Here is a 16,946-nt window from a genome sequence, read left to right as displayed (position 1 = left end):
CATATGGTTCACGTAGAAAATAATTTGAATTTTTGTCAAGAATTCATAAATCATCATTTCTAAATTAAACCTTTTTCTATGTTAAGTTCTGGTAATGGGGCATTCCCTAGCGCTGGTCACTTGTTCCCTTGTGTCTGTTTTGTATCTCACATACACAAGCATTCCTCCCCCGTTCCTTCTACATTCACAGCTCATAGATACTATCTTACGGCGTCACGGTGGCTTAGTGGTTAGCATTGCAGCCTTGGAGTGCTGGGGACCTGGGTTCAAGTCCCAGGGTGAACATCTGCAAAGAGTTTGTTTGTTCTCTCAGTGTTTGCATGGGTTTCCTCCTCCCATGGTAGGTTGATTAGATTGTGAGCCCCATTGCGGACAGGGACTGATTTGGCAAACTCTGTGTAGTGCTATTTAATCTGTGTGCGCTATATAAATAAAGGAGTTAATTATTATTATCTTAATAGATAATGCCAGGAGATTTTCCCTTACCTCCTCAGTTATACTGAGAGAGAGGGAAAAGAAAAGAAAAAAAAAAACAAACAAACAAAAAACCACAAGATCTTTTCATTACTCTGACACTGCTATACATGCGAGAGGTAAGACTGAGCAGCGAGTGTACTGTTAACATGGTGAAGGAGGGGTATGATTGAGAGAGGGAAGCAGCAGGATTGAGCTGTATCTGTGTTCTGTGAGATGAGAATAGATGTTGCATTCATGGGCGCACTTGCCATGAGGATAATCAAATGGCGCCCTCTGTTGATAGTTGGTGAGACGGCACATCATGGCTGCCTGTAACAGCAGGAGGAGAGGTCTGGAAGAGAAGGCCTCCACCACCTGACTCTCTCCCTCTAGCTGTGGGACTGGCACTTCAGGAGACTCAGAAAGAGAAGAAACATGCTGGTACCTGTAGAGTCCTCAGGTAACAGCAGATGGAAGGCAGACAGCATGAGATGAGAGTGTTTTCCCTCACCCCAGTGTATGCTGTAGCCCTGAGTGCCTGCATTAACCCCTCAGTGTCCTGAGTGTAGGGGCTGTCGTGTAAAGACAGGTCTCCTTTACAGCATTAAAGTACATGTACACACCTGTACACTGAACAGATGAGGCAGACGTGGCGGCGGACACATCAGCCCCCACCGCGCCTGACCAACTCAGCTCTGCTATATGTCCAACGTCCAAATATCCATGTTGCCTTGCATTAAAAAAACTTAATAAAAAGTGAAAAATACGATGTACAACCCCCAAAATGGTATTGATGAAAAAAGTAATCTTATCCTGCTAAATTTGTATATTAAATGGCTACATACACCTAAGGGTGCAGTCACGAGTATTGCTTTGACTCCATTAAGTAGACGGGGGCAGTGTACTACCAAAGTCAGAGCGATACGTGTGACCAAGTCATACATATATGGCCTCTCCATATTTGGTTTCTGGGGTGGTATTTGTTGCTGTACCGTGTCATTTATAATTTATGGGAGATATTCCATTTTATCACGACTGACTCTACAGCCATGGTGGTGAGTAGTGCAAAATTATTTCTTGGCTCTGTCACATTACTGAACAAGTTAACAACTAAACCGCTGAATAATCCTTTTAAGACCAACGAAATGTAAATATTACCTAAATCGGTTGTAAGTCATGGCATTGTCAACTAACAGACATGAGGTATCTGCAAGAGAGGGGATGTCAGGTCTCTTGAGAGATTCATATTCTTTAGCTTCTAATACTTCAGGTCCTAAAACTTTCTGCAAGAGAGAAATAAGCAAAACAGAACAACTGTAAGCAGATACAAAACTTGTATATTACTTGTACACCTGTACACAGTACAGAGTAACTACACGATTCCTATAAGACCCCAGCACATGTAGTGATTTCACATTTAAAGGTGTGACAACCCAAAGGATATCAACCATAAAGTTTTACTGACAGTAGACGTGCCCTACAAAGAAGTTCCTTAGAAGTTATTATACTCTCTGTACACCAAGATATAGAGTTCTAAAAATTATTCTAATTAGCCTCTGGAGTAGAAAAAGGTGCAACCCCCTATAATTTGTACTACCTTGGCACAAATGAAGTTTTTTTACCGCTTTTACCAGTCATACCTGGAAATGGGGCCTAGGGCATTGTTCCAATGGGAGCAAAGTTCCAATAATTCGAACCACACTACGCGTCCACCCATAGTTCTTCCGTTCCAAAAACTGTATACCCTAGAGAGGAAATATTTACATCAAAAGTGAAAAACACAAAGCGTTTGTTGAAAGCAGAAAAAAAAAATTAGAATTTTTCCCAAGCTGATTTTTGAGATTTGGTGACATTATTTCTGCTTTACATTGATTGCAAAGGATTTTTAGTGCAGATGATGTCTCTGGCTAGCTGAAACAAAAATGACAAGCAGTAAAAACTCTGCCATTGACTCCATAGGAGTTTCTTGAAACAGATTATGAGGCAGAAAACACAATGAACCTCTTGAACAAAAGAGAATACAGCACTCCCTAATGAACCATTTGCATTGTTAATGCAGTCTGACATGTAATCAGCATGCTATAGAGCAGAAAGATCTGAGCAGCATGATAGCTAGTTCTTAAAGGAAACCTACCACTTGAAGTGGCAGGTTTCAGAAGAAAACGCTGAGCTGGTGCCGGTGCTTATTTTTGTTAGTGTTTTAAACCGCGGTATCGCGGTTTAAAACACTTTTTAAACTGTATAGCCGGCGCAGGGAGGTATGCGCTCGGCGCTTACCATGCGCGCGGCTCTCCTTCACTTCCTATGTGGTCGTGCGCATGGTAAGCGCCGAGCGCATACCTCCCTGCGCCGGCTATACAGTTTAAAAAGTGTTTTAAACCGCGATACCGCGGTTTAAAACACTAACAAAAATAAGCACCGGCACCAGCTCACCGTGAGCTGGTGCTCGGTGTTTTCTTCTGAAACCAGCCACTTCAAGTGGTAGGTTTCCTTTAAGGAACAGAATTGGTATAAGTCACTAATAAACAGGAATAAAAATACATGAACAGGATATCCTGAACCTTTCTCACATAACTACATATCGATGTAAAAGATCTGTTATAAAAATATATAGGATATATTCGAGGTGGTCATAAAATGTCCACAGAGTATAGCGCTCGGCAATCTCCACTTGCTCCATGAAGACAGATGGGGCAGCCCGGCTGCTCTGCTCGTCTCGGGGAGCGACGAGGGAACATGGAACCCCCCGTTCTCGCAATCTGTGGAGGTCTCATCACTGAGAACACCACCAATCAGCAAGTTAGGCCCTAACTTAGTTCGTGGGAAGACCCCTTTAAAGGGGTTGCCCGATAAGCTGTTCAGGCCTGACATAACACAAAGCCAAAAACAGATGGTTCCATTCTCTATGTGGTCGCCAAGAACCATAACAGCAAGAATGGATCTTGCTCACTTCAATTGGAATTGGTCTTGTAGCACAGAACCATCCAAAGCCAGCTGGTTGACTGCATAAAGCCAGATACAGAATAGTTTACCTGTATATCAATTCCTTCAAACAGCACAAGAGGAAGGTGATTGGCAATGGCACGAACAAAGCTACGTCTGCGAGTAAACCGTTCCCATAGTGGTGCAAGCTGTGTGAAAAAATAATGAAAACAATATGTAGATTATACAATTGTATAGTACCAGAAAAACAAACTAAAAAACTTAATTGCAATTAATTAAGCTAAATGACAATATACAAAAGGGTTATAATATTTTAACAATATTTATTAAAGTTTATTAAGACTTATTAAGAGTTGACTTATTGTCTTATATGTAGGTTTCCAATCCTGGAAACCCCAGTCTCACAAATGTATTTCCCTATTGGAGAAACATAAACTAAGGCCAATTAAACATCAAGCCAATTCTCCTGTTGAAAAACATGAAAAAAACTCAAACCACCAGGTACCTCTAAATGCAGGATTTGGAAATTTTCCAAAAAAAAAAAAAAAAAAAAAAAAAAGGAAATTCTAAGTTCTAACATTACAGTAAAAATATGTGAATTCTTAAAAAACATTACCAATATAAAGCAAACTGCCTTAAAAGTAGAGAATTTAGAACTTTGAAAATGGGTAATCTTTCAAAATGTTTGCCCAATTTCCTTTTTTTTTTTTCATAAATAAACAAAAGATATCATCCAAATTTAACCCCTACGGGACTCGGCCTATTTTGGCCTCATTTGACCCATTTTTCTAATCTGGCCTGTGTCACTATAAGTGGTTATAGCTTTGGAACGCTATGAGATATCCAGGGGATTTTGAGATTGTTTTCTCGTGACACATTGTACTTCAAATTAGTTTAAAAATTTGGATGATATCTTTTGTGTTTAGTTATTTAAAAAAAATGAAATTTGGCCAAAATTTTGAAGCAAATAGTCATTGCATCCAAATAAATTCATAACTTACATTTCCCAAATGTCTGCTTTATGTTGGCATGGTTTTTTAAGATTCCACATATTTTACTAGAATGTTATGAGGCTCAGAATTTAGGGGCCATTTTTCAATTATTTGGGAAAATCACCAAAACCCATGTTTAGATGGACCTGCTTAACTTTTAGTTGACTGTGAGAGGCCTAAATAATAGCTAGAATTGTTAATGACCCCATTATGGAAACTACACACCTCAACGTACGAAAATGCACTTAAGAAGTTTGTTAACCCTTTAGGTGTTTTATAGGGGTTAAAACAAAATGGAGGTGCAGTCTACAAATTGGTAAGATTTTTTTGACAATACATTCATTTTAAGTGGAAAATGAACCATTTGTAATGGATTAAATGAAAAAAAAAAAGCTCCACAAAGTTTGAAACCCAATTTCGCTCGAGTACACCGATACCCTATATGTGGTGTTAACCTGCTGTTTGGGCACACGGACAGGCATAGAAGGGAAGGAAGCGCCATCCACAGCAGATTTGCTATGTCACATTGTACAGGCTATAACATTGTACAGGCGTTTTTGTTTTTTTTTACGGGGTTCACTTTCCGGATCTAATAATGTTTTATTATGCAGATTGTTACGGACGCAGGGATACCAAATATGTGGGGGTTTTGTGTATTTTATTCAATTTTACTGAATAAAAACTAATTTGGAGAAAATCTTGTTCATTTTAGCATCACCATCTTTTCATATGCAGAACTTTTTTAATTTTCGGCTGACAAATCTGGTTAGGGGCTTATTTTTTTGCGAGTAGAGTTGTTCTTTTTAGTGGGCTTATTTTGGAGTGTGAAACATTTTTTTATCACTTTTTAGAGCATTTTTTTTAAAGGTATTAATTAAAAATGATCTTTTTTTTGGACGTCTGAGCATGCAGACGCATGCTCAGACAGTTTACAGTCAGACCCGGAAGGGATCTGACTGTCAGGAACATCGGGCAGCCCCAGGGCACTCGGCAGACCTCGGGGCTGCCCAGAAGTGGATCGGATCCCCCCTTAAGCGGCATGGGGGAATATGATCCATAGGGGGAAGACCCTTACAAGTCGCGATCATGCTTGACAGCGGCATGTAAGGTATTAACAATCGGATCAGAGTCGGCTCGTCGGCTAGCGCGTGCTGTCAGCTGTAATAGACAGCCACTGCTTCTGGTGCCGGCTCCGTGGTGCCATGATACATTCAAAGACTAGAAGCTGGAATAAGTTACTGATCACTATGCACTGATTTAACATGAATTTCACATAATAAACATGTATCCCTTATCCAGCTATTTTGTCCATGTTACACATACTGCGGGCTCAGCTCTGCCTCTAACATTCCAGAAAGCCTATACAAACTTGAATGCAGAATGAAGGAAGAGGTTAGGAATAGGTGCACATGTATGCTCAGCTGGGGGGCAGGAGGGATAGTAGCATGCCAAACAACCATTTAGTTGCCAGGTACTTAATGGGCATGGCACAGCAGGTATTACTATTGATTAAGATAGATAAATCCTTACAATATGTCACCAACATTTTTTTACGCTGAAACCAACAAAACAACATCAGCAACTATGTGATATGAGGCAGTAATATGAGGGCTGTTAATGGGAACCTGGCAGCAGATATTGACCTAATAAACTAACAGTATGATGTCAAGCATACGAACACCTTTCAGATCATGTTTCTTTAGTGGCGAATGGTGTGGCAAGATCCAGAAACTCAACTTTGTAGTGAGATATTAACTAGTGGTATAAAATCAACAGACATATAGAGAGTCGGTTAGTAATATTCCAGGATGCAGAGACCTCACCTCCAGTACAGGCAGTCCCCGGATTACATACAAGATAGGGTCTGTAGGTTTGTTCTTAAGTTGAATTTGTATGCAAGTCAGAACTGTATATTTTATCATTGTAATCCCAGCCAGAACTTTTTTGGTCTCTGTGATAATTGGATTTTAAAAATGTTGGGTTGTCATAAGAATCACTATTAACAATAAAGCTTCATTGCAGACACCTGTGATAACTGTTACAGCTGTTTATTGTAGCCTAGGACTAAAGTACAATAAATTACCAACATCCAGAGGTCTGTTTGTAACTAGGGGTCGTATGCAAGTTGAGTGTTCTTAAGTAGGGGACCGCCTGTACTTAACTCTCCGCCACTATGACTTTATACAACCAATTTACATCTCACTTTAGAGTTAATTTTATGGTTAATGCCACCACACTAGGCCATGAAAGAAACATCTTTAACATCCGAAAGATGTTAAACGGAACCTGTCGCCACGTTTTCACATACACATATATTCCCATATAGGCCTATTGACTAACACCCTTATTTTAGTTATAAACTGTTTCTCTCACATCCCAATAAATTAACTTTATCTTATATTACCTGGCCTTCAGAGGGGGGTATTGCGTCCTACTCAGCCAGCCCCTGCCCTCAACTCCTTACTATTCAGCAGTTCAAGTCATTTGACCTCATCTCAGGCCTTAAACCTCCTAACATTGGCAAACTGTACCCCATGCATGTATCTGACCACATAAAGTTACAGCAGCCTATATGGACTTCTACTCTCCATCCTCCATGGAGGCTTTGATTTCATGTCATCATGGTATACAGTTTGCTATTGTTAGGAGCTAAAGGACCTGCAATGATGTCACTCTGGTCACATGACATGAATGTAACATCAGGCACCATGTTAAAAAATTGACACCATATATCCTAAAAGTAAATAGAGCTTTATATGTATGGTGTTGAATATTAACAGACAAGGACAAGTACAAGGAAGCAGAGCAGTGCTGTCTGTCAGAATAATGTCTCTTCTCCTATCAGGCTGCCAGAGATGAGACAGGAAAGCTTATTTGCATATCAGAAAAACAACTGTAATTATGATACAGAGCCCAACTAGCAGCTATATGGTGAGATCTTGTAACCCTTTATCAGCAGGCATTGTTAGTCAGAGTGGGGAAAATCTGCTGACAGGTCCTCTTTAGGCTGCTGGGCAAAAAAAAAAACATGATGGTTTATTAAGTAAATTTTTGCCGACAGGATTCCTTTAAAGGGAATGTATGTGAACCAGACAGCCCACCATGGACACCTGCCTGTACATCTATACTAACCTGTTCAGCTGGTACACCCAAATAGTCCAATAGTTGTCGGATGAGCTCCAGGAGCAGAGGCATTTCTACACCTTGTGGATGACAACAATGTTATAATCTATTCGTTCAAAGTCCGGACATGTCAGATCTCATCTCCTGAAAAATAAAAAATGAAATCAGTCACATGATACTGGAGAGAGGGTGGCTGTTACTGACAGGAAGCACAGCAGGGTGGCTGCACCAAGGCCATCAAACCTTGCCCATCCTTGTAACTATAATCGGGAGGTCTCCGTGGCGCCACACGTCGGTGTAGCGTGAAAATGCATGAGGTCACCAAATAGGTATAGTCAGTGCATACCCTGCAGCACATGCAGATAGCCGTATGAAGAAGCATTACCGGTCGGCTGTCCGTGTCCTCCAGCTCCGCAGTGACAGCGCTCCTCCGCTCAGCCTGGGTCATGCGGGAACACAAGGAGAACAGACGGGACTCATTCAAACGCAGCGCTGCGAGATCACGTTCTGCGCTATGATTCGACAGTTCAGCTGGGAGAGGGCACGTGATGCACGCGGAAGCCAATCAGTTTCCTGTGGCATTTGTGGGCGGGGCTGGGTAACGGTCGCCGAGTGCCGGAGTCTGTGACTACCGATCCCTGACTGAGGTCTACGTGCCCGGTGTGTGTCGGTCCGTTCCAGTGAGTCCGGTGTCACACAAGTACGTATATACACCATGCGGTAATCCCCGCACTGTATGGCTTTCTGCATGATGGTGTTAGTAAAGGGCGTGCACATGAGTTCTCAGGAGTAGCGGGGTCCTAGCTGTCATTGATTTCTATGTTGTTAGTGTATATTGGTGTTATATAGGGTTCATTCCCCTCGTATAATACTATGGTCTCTATTCTGTTAATGCCATGTGGGTGTCAGAGAGCTCCCAGGCTTCATATGACTTCTTATATTATCTCCAATCCGCAGGTGATACATTTATGGTCCATGAAACACATGGCGGTCCCAGTATTATGTTTCTGGGAGGCACCTGGATACTCTACTGTACTGGACCCTGTCTGCATGAAGGAGATGTCTCTAGTAATCATAAATCCTTTACCTTCACAGGTGTGCACCATACGGCACATTTAGATAACCATTGTAATCATGATTACAGATTCTGGGAAGCAGGGACTCCTTCTGTCATATGATGCTTGGAGTCCTGTCTTCTGCACTATAGTCGGTCTCTGTGATTCACAAACCATCCATAAGTGTGTGTTTTAGCCCTGAAGTGTTGTATATTATTGACACTTGTGGCTCTTTCTTTTCCTCTCTCCTTTGTGTTACTAGCGTCAATCAGAAATGGATGCTGTGCCTGTTGTCACCCATCTGAGGACGCTGGCATCTGATCCACAGAACAGAGCGAGCATTGTGAGGGACAGAAGTTGTCTGGCGGGTCTCATCCTCTTTCTTAGTCACCAGGACTCACATGTGGTGGAAGTTGCTCTTCAGGTAACTATTTTACCTTTCACAGGACCATAAATTGATCAGAAATAGAGATGAGTTGACCAAAACTTCAGGTTGAGCAGCAAAGCCTTACCCGGACATGTTGCTTGAGGGCGCTTTCACACGGTGCATTGCGTTTTGTGATGCATTTTTTTACACATTCCAAAGTCTTCAACCTTGATCATATGTTAAAGTAACATTGCGTTTCCATTGCATTTGCTAAAACGCAATGTTACTTCACTTTGTGATCAAGACTTTGGAATGCGTCAAAATGCAGCGCATCAAAAAAGTGACGCAGCGCATCATGTGAACAAGTGGACATCTGGTGGACACACCCAGCCAATCATAGCCATGCCTAGTTCCTTGTGGCTGCTCTGGAGCTCATCAAGCAACATGTATGGGCAAGGCTTCATGAAAAAGATGAAGTCAAAATTAATCTGATATGTAAAGGTTGTTCCAAAGATGAGCATAACAGAACTACAGAATTTGACCTGGGCAGTTAGGTACCAATCACCCTTGATTATGAAATTCCCTTCACAAGATTTAAATATATACCTTCATGTGCCTAGCTGGTAAAGGTGAGAATGCAATGTTATAGTATAATTATAGACTTCAAGTGTAAATATATACAGGCAGTCCCCGGGTTACATACAAGATAAGGTCTGTAGGTTTGTTCTTAAGTTGAATTTGTATGTAAGTCAGAACTGTATATTTTATCATTGTAATCCCAGCCAGAACTTTTTTGGTCTCTGTGACAATTGGATTTTAAAAATGTTGGATTGTCATTAGAATCAGGATTAACAATAAAGCTTCATTACAGACACCTATGATAACTGTTACAGCTGTTTATTGTAGCCTAAGGGTAAAGTACAGTAAATTGCCTATATCCAGTAGTCCGTTTGTAACTAGGGGTCTTATGTAAGTCGAGTGTTCTTAAGTAGGGGACCGCCTGTACTGGTATTTCCTATTGTAAAGTATATTGTCCTGTATGTTTATTACAGACAATTCACTACTTATGTGAAAATCCTAATCACTGTGAAATAATAAAACGGGAGCTTGGTATGATGGTGAGTCTGGAGAACATTAAGAACAGGTAAATTGAATTATCTCATTGGTAAGGTCATGTGTAGTGAGGGTGCGGTCATTTAAAAACACAATGCAACAGCTGAAGAGAGAGTTGCCTAATTAAACAGCTGTTAACACTTGCGTTAAAACGCTAATGTTAATGCTTGCGTTAGCAAACGCCCTCAGCGATGGGAATGATGATTAAAGGAAATTCACCTCCAGGATGAAGGATTATATAACAAGCACACTGACATGCTGCTGTGTGTCCTCCTCTGTCAGGATCCACTGTTCTTTAAGCTTTCTATACCCTTGTTTTTCAGAAAAAAAAAAACGCTTAAAAATTATGCAAATGAGCCATTTTTAAGCCACCGGTTTAAATGGAGCATAGAGCTCCTTAGGCTCATTTGCATAATTTGCTTAAACCGGAGACAAACTGTGGTCAGGATAACAGCTCGGTTCCACGAAGAAGAAAGAAACCATGCATAATATATCACTATGATGACTGGAAACCCAGCCACCACATGGAATGGGATTCACAGACCCACCATGGTTGAGCGTCTCTGGCCTAAATCATGTGACTGCATATCCATTATTAACCAAGAATAACTATTAGTGGCCCACCCAGCATGTCCCACACAAGGCATGCAGGCACACTGGAGTAGTGTACACTAATTTATAATGCTATAGCACTTGCCAGACTACTTAAAGGGAACCTGTCACCAGGAGACCCATTTTTAGCACTCCCCCTGTCCCCACAGAACATAGTACATACACTGCCAAAGTGTTTTTGTATAAAAAATAGGTTTTACAGAAAAAAAGATATGTTATATTGTACCTTTCATTAGCATCTGCTGTGTGACTAGGCAGTTGCCAATTGGGAGGGGCTGGAAAGGAGCAGTTCCCCCCCACCCATGGGAAACATGTGACCTTTTCAAATATATGAATAACTCCCCACACTCGGGATTGGCTGTAGAGGAGCAGGGGGTGTCGCTAAGCCAAGTGATGGGTGTTTTCATATATTTGAAAAGGTCACATGGAGTAGCTGTTCCCCAAGGGTGGGGGGGGGACTGCTCCTTTCCAGACCCTCCCATTTGGCAACTGCCTAGTCACACATCAGATACTAATGAAAGGTACAATATAACATATCTTTTTTTCTGTAAAACCAATTTTTAATACAAAAACACTTTGGCAGTGTATGTGCTATGCTCTGTGGGGACTGTGGGAGTGCTAAAAATGGGTCTCCTGGTGACAGGTTCCCTTTAATGTGATGGCCCTGAAGACCTGCCATCTGATCCAGTGCCAGAGGGAAAGGTAAACTTTAAATGGGACAACTCATTTAACCCCTTCATGGCCGCCATTTTGCTATACACTCACCGGCCACTTTATTAGGTACACCATGCTAGTAACGGGTTGGACCCCCTTTTGCCTTCAGAACTGCTCCAATTCTTTGTGGCATAGATTCAGCAAGGTGCTGGAAGCATTCCGCAGAGATTTTGGTCCATATTGACATGATGGCATCGCACAGTTGCCGCAGATTTGTCGGCTGCACATCCATGATGCGAATCTCCCATTCCACCACATCCCAAAGATGCTCTATTGGATTGAGATCTGGTGACTGTGGAGGCCATTTGAGTACAGCGAACTCATTGTCATGTTCAAGAAACCAGTCTGAGATGATTCCAGCTTTATGACATGGCGCATTATCCTGCTGAAAGTAGCCATCAGATGTTGGGTACATTGTGGTCATAAAGGGATAGACATGGTCAGCAACAATACTCAGGTAGGCTGTGGCGTTGCAACAATGCTCAATTGGTACCAAGGGGCCCAAAGAGTGCCAAGAAAATATTCCCCACACCATGACACCACCACCACCAGCCTGAACCGTTGATACAAGGCAGGATGGATCCATGCTTTCATGTTGTTGACGCCAAATTCTGACCCTAACATTCGAATGTCGCAGCAGAAATCGAGACCAGGCAACGTTTTTCCAATCTTCTACTGTCCAATTTCGATGAGCTTGTGCAAATTGTAGCCTCAGTTTCCTGTTCTTAGCTGAAAGGAGTGGCACCTGGTGTGGTCTTCTGCTGCTGTAGCCCATCTGCCTCAAAGTTCGACGTACTGTGCGTTCAGAGATGCTCTTCTGCCTACCTTGGTTGTAACGGGTGGGGTTTTGAGTCACTGTTGCCTTTCTATCAGCTCGAACCAGTCTTCCCATTCTCCTCTGACCTCTGGAATCAACAAGGCATTTCCGCCCACAGAACTGCCGCTCACTGGATGTTTTTTCTTTTTCGGACCATTCTCTGTAAACCCTAGAGATGGTTGTGCGTGAAAATCCCAGTAGATCAGCAGTTTCTGAAATACTCAGACCAGCCCTTCTGGCACCAACAACCATGCCACGTTCAAAGGCACTCAAAACACCTTTCTGCCCCATACTGATGCTCGGTTTGAACTGCAGGAGATTGTCTTGACCATGTCTACATGCCTAAATGCATGTAGTTGCCGCCATGTGATTGGCTGATTAGAAATTAAGTGTTAACGAGCAGTTGGACAGGTGTACCTAATAAAGTGGCCGGTGAGTGTATATGTCCTGTGCAAATAGGAGGTATATACTGTACACATCCAGACAGTGTCCCACAAAAGGGTCAAATGTGTCATCTTGTATGGCAGAGGAAAGGTTTATTTTCAGGCCAGTTTGATTTAAAGTCTGAACGGGTTGGGTTCACTTTTTTTTTTTTTTTTTGTTTTGTTTTCTGGGGATCTTTTTTGCCTGACATACCACATTGATTATAACAAGTGTGGCCAATTAATTAACAAGACACTGGGTCACATTTACTTACCTGGTCCGCTGAGTTCACCGAAAGTGCATTGTCTGACAGTAATGCACTCAATTCACTAAGATTGTGCGCCCGATATCGTGCGTGTGTCGCTTCCCCGCTCAGGTCTTACGGAGTTCACATTCTTCTTCCTGGTGCATATAAGTGCATTGTCTTACGACACAATTTGAAAGTTAAATCCTGCGCTCAGTCCGAATTTGTCGGATCGTCTGACGACAAGCGCCGCAATTTGTGTTGCATGTATGCCAGCTCAGCTGCGACCGAAACCGTTTGCGTGTGACACAATCCCAGCACAAACCCCTGTTAAAGACGTGCATTCCCTTAAAAAAGGTGCAAAATCCGACGAAAGTGAGTAGGGCGACCCTTATTAAATAAGCCCCACTGTGCTTGAATTCAGAAATGACCCTAATCTTAGTATCAAATACCTTGTTAATTATTCCTTGCATTACTAGTTTAAAATGTACATAATTTTGTATTGAAGAGTAAAATATATTTTATATGTATGACACTGCAAAGGGTTATTTGAATAATACCAGGTTATTCTTTGTTCACCTGTTACAAGGAGAACAAGGGTCAACATTAAAGAGAACAAGGGTTAATAGAGAAAAGTTGAACATTCACTCCGCTTTCGCTGAGTTCACATGGGTTTTTTTTGTATACGCTAAGTGTATACGTCGGGAAAGCACCCGTGTGTGTGCTTAGCGTATCCCTTGACAAATAGTGGCAGACGGAGGCATGGTTGTTGTCTCCGTCTGACCACTATTCCGCCTGTACGGCAAAAAATGCAGGATGTTAAAACGTAGCAAGCTACATCTTTTCATCCTGTAGCCTCCGCCTGAGTGACGTATGCACTCAGTGGAGGCAATGGACGGTTATGGGAAGCGGATACAGTGGGATACATCTGTGCCATACGTTGTAAGGACAAGTCAGAATCCTCATGATGTGAACCCAGCCTGTCTTTGGTGATCCCATAGACCTTACACTCCTGACCAGTGGAGAATGTTTATCGTTTATTCTAGCAGTTATGGATAAGATGTAACGCGCTGTTAAAGGATTAGCCCCTGTAATGGTGCAGGACTAGTATTTAGCAGGACAGGCAGGGCAGCCTGTGACAATGCAATATTTGTAGTACTTCTTATACTTTGTACAGTGATCTCTGATGATAAAGAACAGGATGAGAATAGTCTCCATATGACTCATCTATTTCTTTTTCTATTTCTTCAGTGACCTGAGCAGTCATATCAAACTACTTGCCCAGCGGATTTACATGGTGCTCAGTGTGTCAAGTCACATGCAAGCACCAAATATAAAGCAAAACAGTCTACAGTTCATCATTTCAAGTGCAAACAAAAGAGCAAAAACTGTAACACTGTATGTCCATGGCCTTGATAATCTGGTAAGGATTATGTGATTGGCAAAATGACTGGATCTGATCATACTATGGAAATGTAGTCATTTTCTTCTGATATAGTAGAAATCAATGATTCCATTATGTGCACATATACAATGCTGTATTGCTTCCTGACTTTGCCCTCTACGGCAGAATTTGACAGGTTGTCTTTAAAGGGAACCTGTTACTTTGAAGCAATTTTTGTTATCATTTACTTGAGTACTTAATTTGTAGGAAAGGAAATCCCTATGTGAAGAGGCATTATTGACGGTGAAAGGTGTCATCAGCTTTACATTTCAGATGGCTATTCGTCGGTGCACTGTGCGGGTAAAGCCAGACCTGGCAACAGAGGTAACCCCGAAATGAAAAGCATTCCTATGTATTTTACATCAGTGGAAAAAATGGTACACATCATTATATCTGTCAGATATCCTGATCTCTGTTCTATCAAAGTTTAGAATTTCCAGCACTAAACAACCACATTGTACGCCAGTTTTCCTGCCATGAGCCTGGAATTGTGACTTTTCACCCTTTACTATAACCTGGTGCAGGTTATATCTAAATACTGTGCCAGGCAGGAGCATCGTAATATTTCCTTGTGCACGGCACACAATGCTCAGGACATACTAGTATTCAGCCCCAGTAACTCTGCTGTTATAACAGTGCGTTCTCATCATGAAGAGGTTAATGGGTTAGAGTTTTTGATCTCTATATAGAACAAAGCTCTAGCTACATTAGCATTTTGACCGAAATTACAATGTTAGATTGTTTTCTGTACTTAATGTAATTAATCTTATTATTTTACAGTGTTTAACATCAGCAATTTCAGAAACCAAAGTACTGAAGGCACAGCAGGTGATAAAGAATGAATTTGGAAACGAGGTACGCAGAAACGCATACAATAAAGGGGTTGTCTGGGAATTGTTTATTTTTACACCATATAAGGCCAATAACTTTAAAAAAAAAAAAAAAAAACTCCCGTCACCACCAGTCTCTGTTGGTATTCAGAGGCTCAACGGTGACCTCATGTTCGGAATAGAGGTAAGGTAAGGTTTTTATAAATGCCCAGTTATTTTAGACCACCAATTAAAAGAAAAAAATCGTCAAATCCCAAGTAACCCTTAGATTTGCTACTTCTGAAATTAGCATATTTAGCCCCGAATAGTTTTATTCCACAGTCTGTTTTATATGGTACATGGAAATGAAGCTATGTTACTGTTTCTTGTTACCGCTATACAATGTACACAAATCCAGTGTGTGTTGCATTGCTACAGTTTCTTTAATCATTCCCATGAATGACATGACATGAAGAATATCCTATTTATCAATACTGATACTATCCACCAATTAATTGCTGTGTCAGCTGGAGATTATATGATACATATGAGGACGAGTAAGTAGTGGATAACTCCAAAATGTATCCACCGGTAAGGTGAACATCTTCACCACAATTTACATCATGTACCTTTTTAAAGTTCCAGAAAATAAACACTTCTGCCATTACTCTCCTTAGCCAGCATACTGAATAAGAGCCTTTTACCATCACTTTATTAGGAAGGGGAGGCATGTCCCCTGCAGATTAGCATTGTAAGACACTATAAATGATAGGATGACCCAAACCTGCACTTCTCCAGAAAACGCCCTATATGCAGGCTGCCACTTCACATCCTACATAAGCCTTGTGAGGAAAGTTACTGCTTCACATATCAAGGCGTGATAATGCATGGAGTGGGTGAAATGTTGCTATGCCGTATAACTGTGGAATGAAGACACGATCATTTATTGGACTTTGAGTACATACCGGTAAAGCCAGGCCAGTCTTCTGAGACTAGCACCCAAGCTTGTGAGTTTGAGCACTGTGAATTGGTAACTGCAGGTCTAATGTCTTCACAGCACTGGCACAGAAGTCTTCCGCTCTGTAACCTTTGTCTGCTCTGCTCCATTTACATAGATTTATGTTCCGCTCTCCAGTCAGAACAAGGAAGTGGAGAAGAGCCAGTGCCTGCCGGACTATTTACCAGAAGAAGAAAGTCCTCAGAAAGATCTAGAAAAAGCTTTAACCCGTCCAGCATCAAAGGACGAAACTCATGGAAGTTGGTTAAATGCTGCAGCTAGTTTTCTAAGTAAAACTTTTTACTGGTGACCTGCATGAAAATGTAGTGTGAGCTGTGTACATATTGTCCTATGTGTATTTATATGTGGTTAACCTACTCCTGAAGAGAAACACTAGAAAGTCCCACGTCTCTGCATGTATTTTTAATAGTTTGTTCCGATATATGTGTATATGCCTGGAGTTTCACACTCCTTATGCTGGTAGTTTAACCCAATGTCGTACAAGTACAAAATTCTGTTTTATTCATGTCAATTCAACCTTATTGTATAATTGCATCACAAACAAGGGGAAGGAAAATGTGCAGGCGAGTCGGGGTGAATTTACCCTTTAATATTTAGGGCCCCACACTGAGATCCTCGATAAGCCACTATTAACCATTTGGTGACCTCTAATAACTAATTTAGCCTGAAGCCCCAGAAATACTGAATCGCCGCTGTACATGATGTGCATATCCGGGCACCAGCCCACTTATGTAATAGACATCTAGTCAGAGTGTAGTTGGTTACATATACATGTCTGTACTTGAAAAAATAAAGAATTAAATAACGTTTGATTAA

At 41.4% G+C, this 16,946-nt stretch overlaps 2 protein-coding genes across 3 annotated transcripts in view; one reads left to right on the top strand and one right to left on the bottom strand.

Annotated features, from left to right (window-relative positions):
* MTFR2 (mitochondrial fission regulator 2) overlaps positions 1–8,064 on the bottom strand; it is a 21,974-nt gene extending 13,910 nt beyond the window's left edge. Inside the window, exons 1-5 of one of the 2 annotated variants that reach the window (XM_072141465.1) lie at positions 7,861–8,064; positions 7,524–7,658; positions 3,489–3,587; positions 2,097–2,201; positions 1,615–1,739 (exon numbers count right to left, since the gene is read on the bottom strand). In XM_072141465.1, the coding sequence (XP_071997566.1) occupies positions 1,615–1,739; positions 2,097–2,201; positions 3,489–3,587; positions 7,524–7,586 (392 nt within the window). In that variant the 5' untranslated portion in view covers positions 7,587–7,658; positions 7,861–8,064. The remainder of the gene's footprint in view (positions 1–1,614; positions 1,740–2,096; positions 2,202–3,488; positions 3,588–7,523; positions 7,659–7,860) is intronic. The other variant, XM_072141464.1, reaches the window with a different exon arrangement.
* Positions 8,057–16,946, top strand: LOC140121634 (armadillo repeat-containing protein 1-like). The gene is made up of 7 exons (XM_072141467.1): positions 8,057–8,214; positions 8,832–8,993; positions 9,989–10,080; positions 14,111–14,282; positions 14,511–14,627; positions 15,084–15,158; positions 16,228–16,946. The coding sequence occupies exons 2-7, from the start codon at positions 8,844–8,846 to the stop codon at positions 16,417–16,419; spliced, it is 798 nt and encodes a 265-aa protein (XP_071997568.1). The 5' UTR covers positions 8,057–8,214; positions 8,832–8,843; the 3' UTR covers positions 16,420–16,946.

The sequence above is a fragment of the Engystomops pustulosus genome, chromosome 3 (genome assembly GCF_040894005.1).
Source record: "Engystomops pustulosus chromosome 3, aEngPut4.maternal, whole genome shotgun sequence".
NCBI lineage: Eukaryota > Metazoa > Chordata > Amphibia > Anura > Leptodactylidae > Engystomops > Engystomops pustulosus.
Note: the sequence above shows the minus strand (reverse complement) of the source record. Positions and strands in the feature narration are given on the sequence as shown.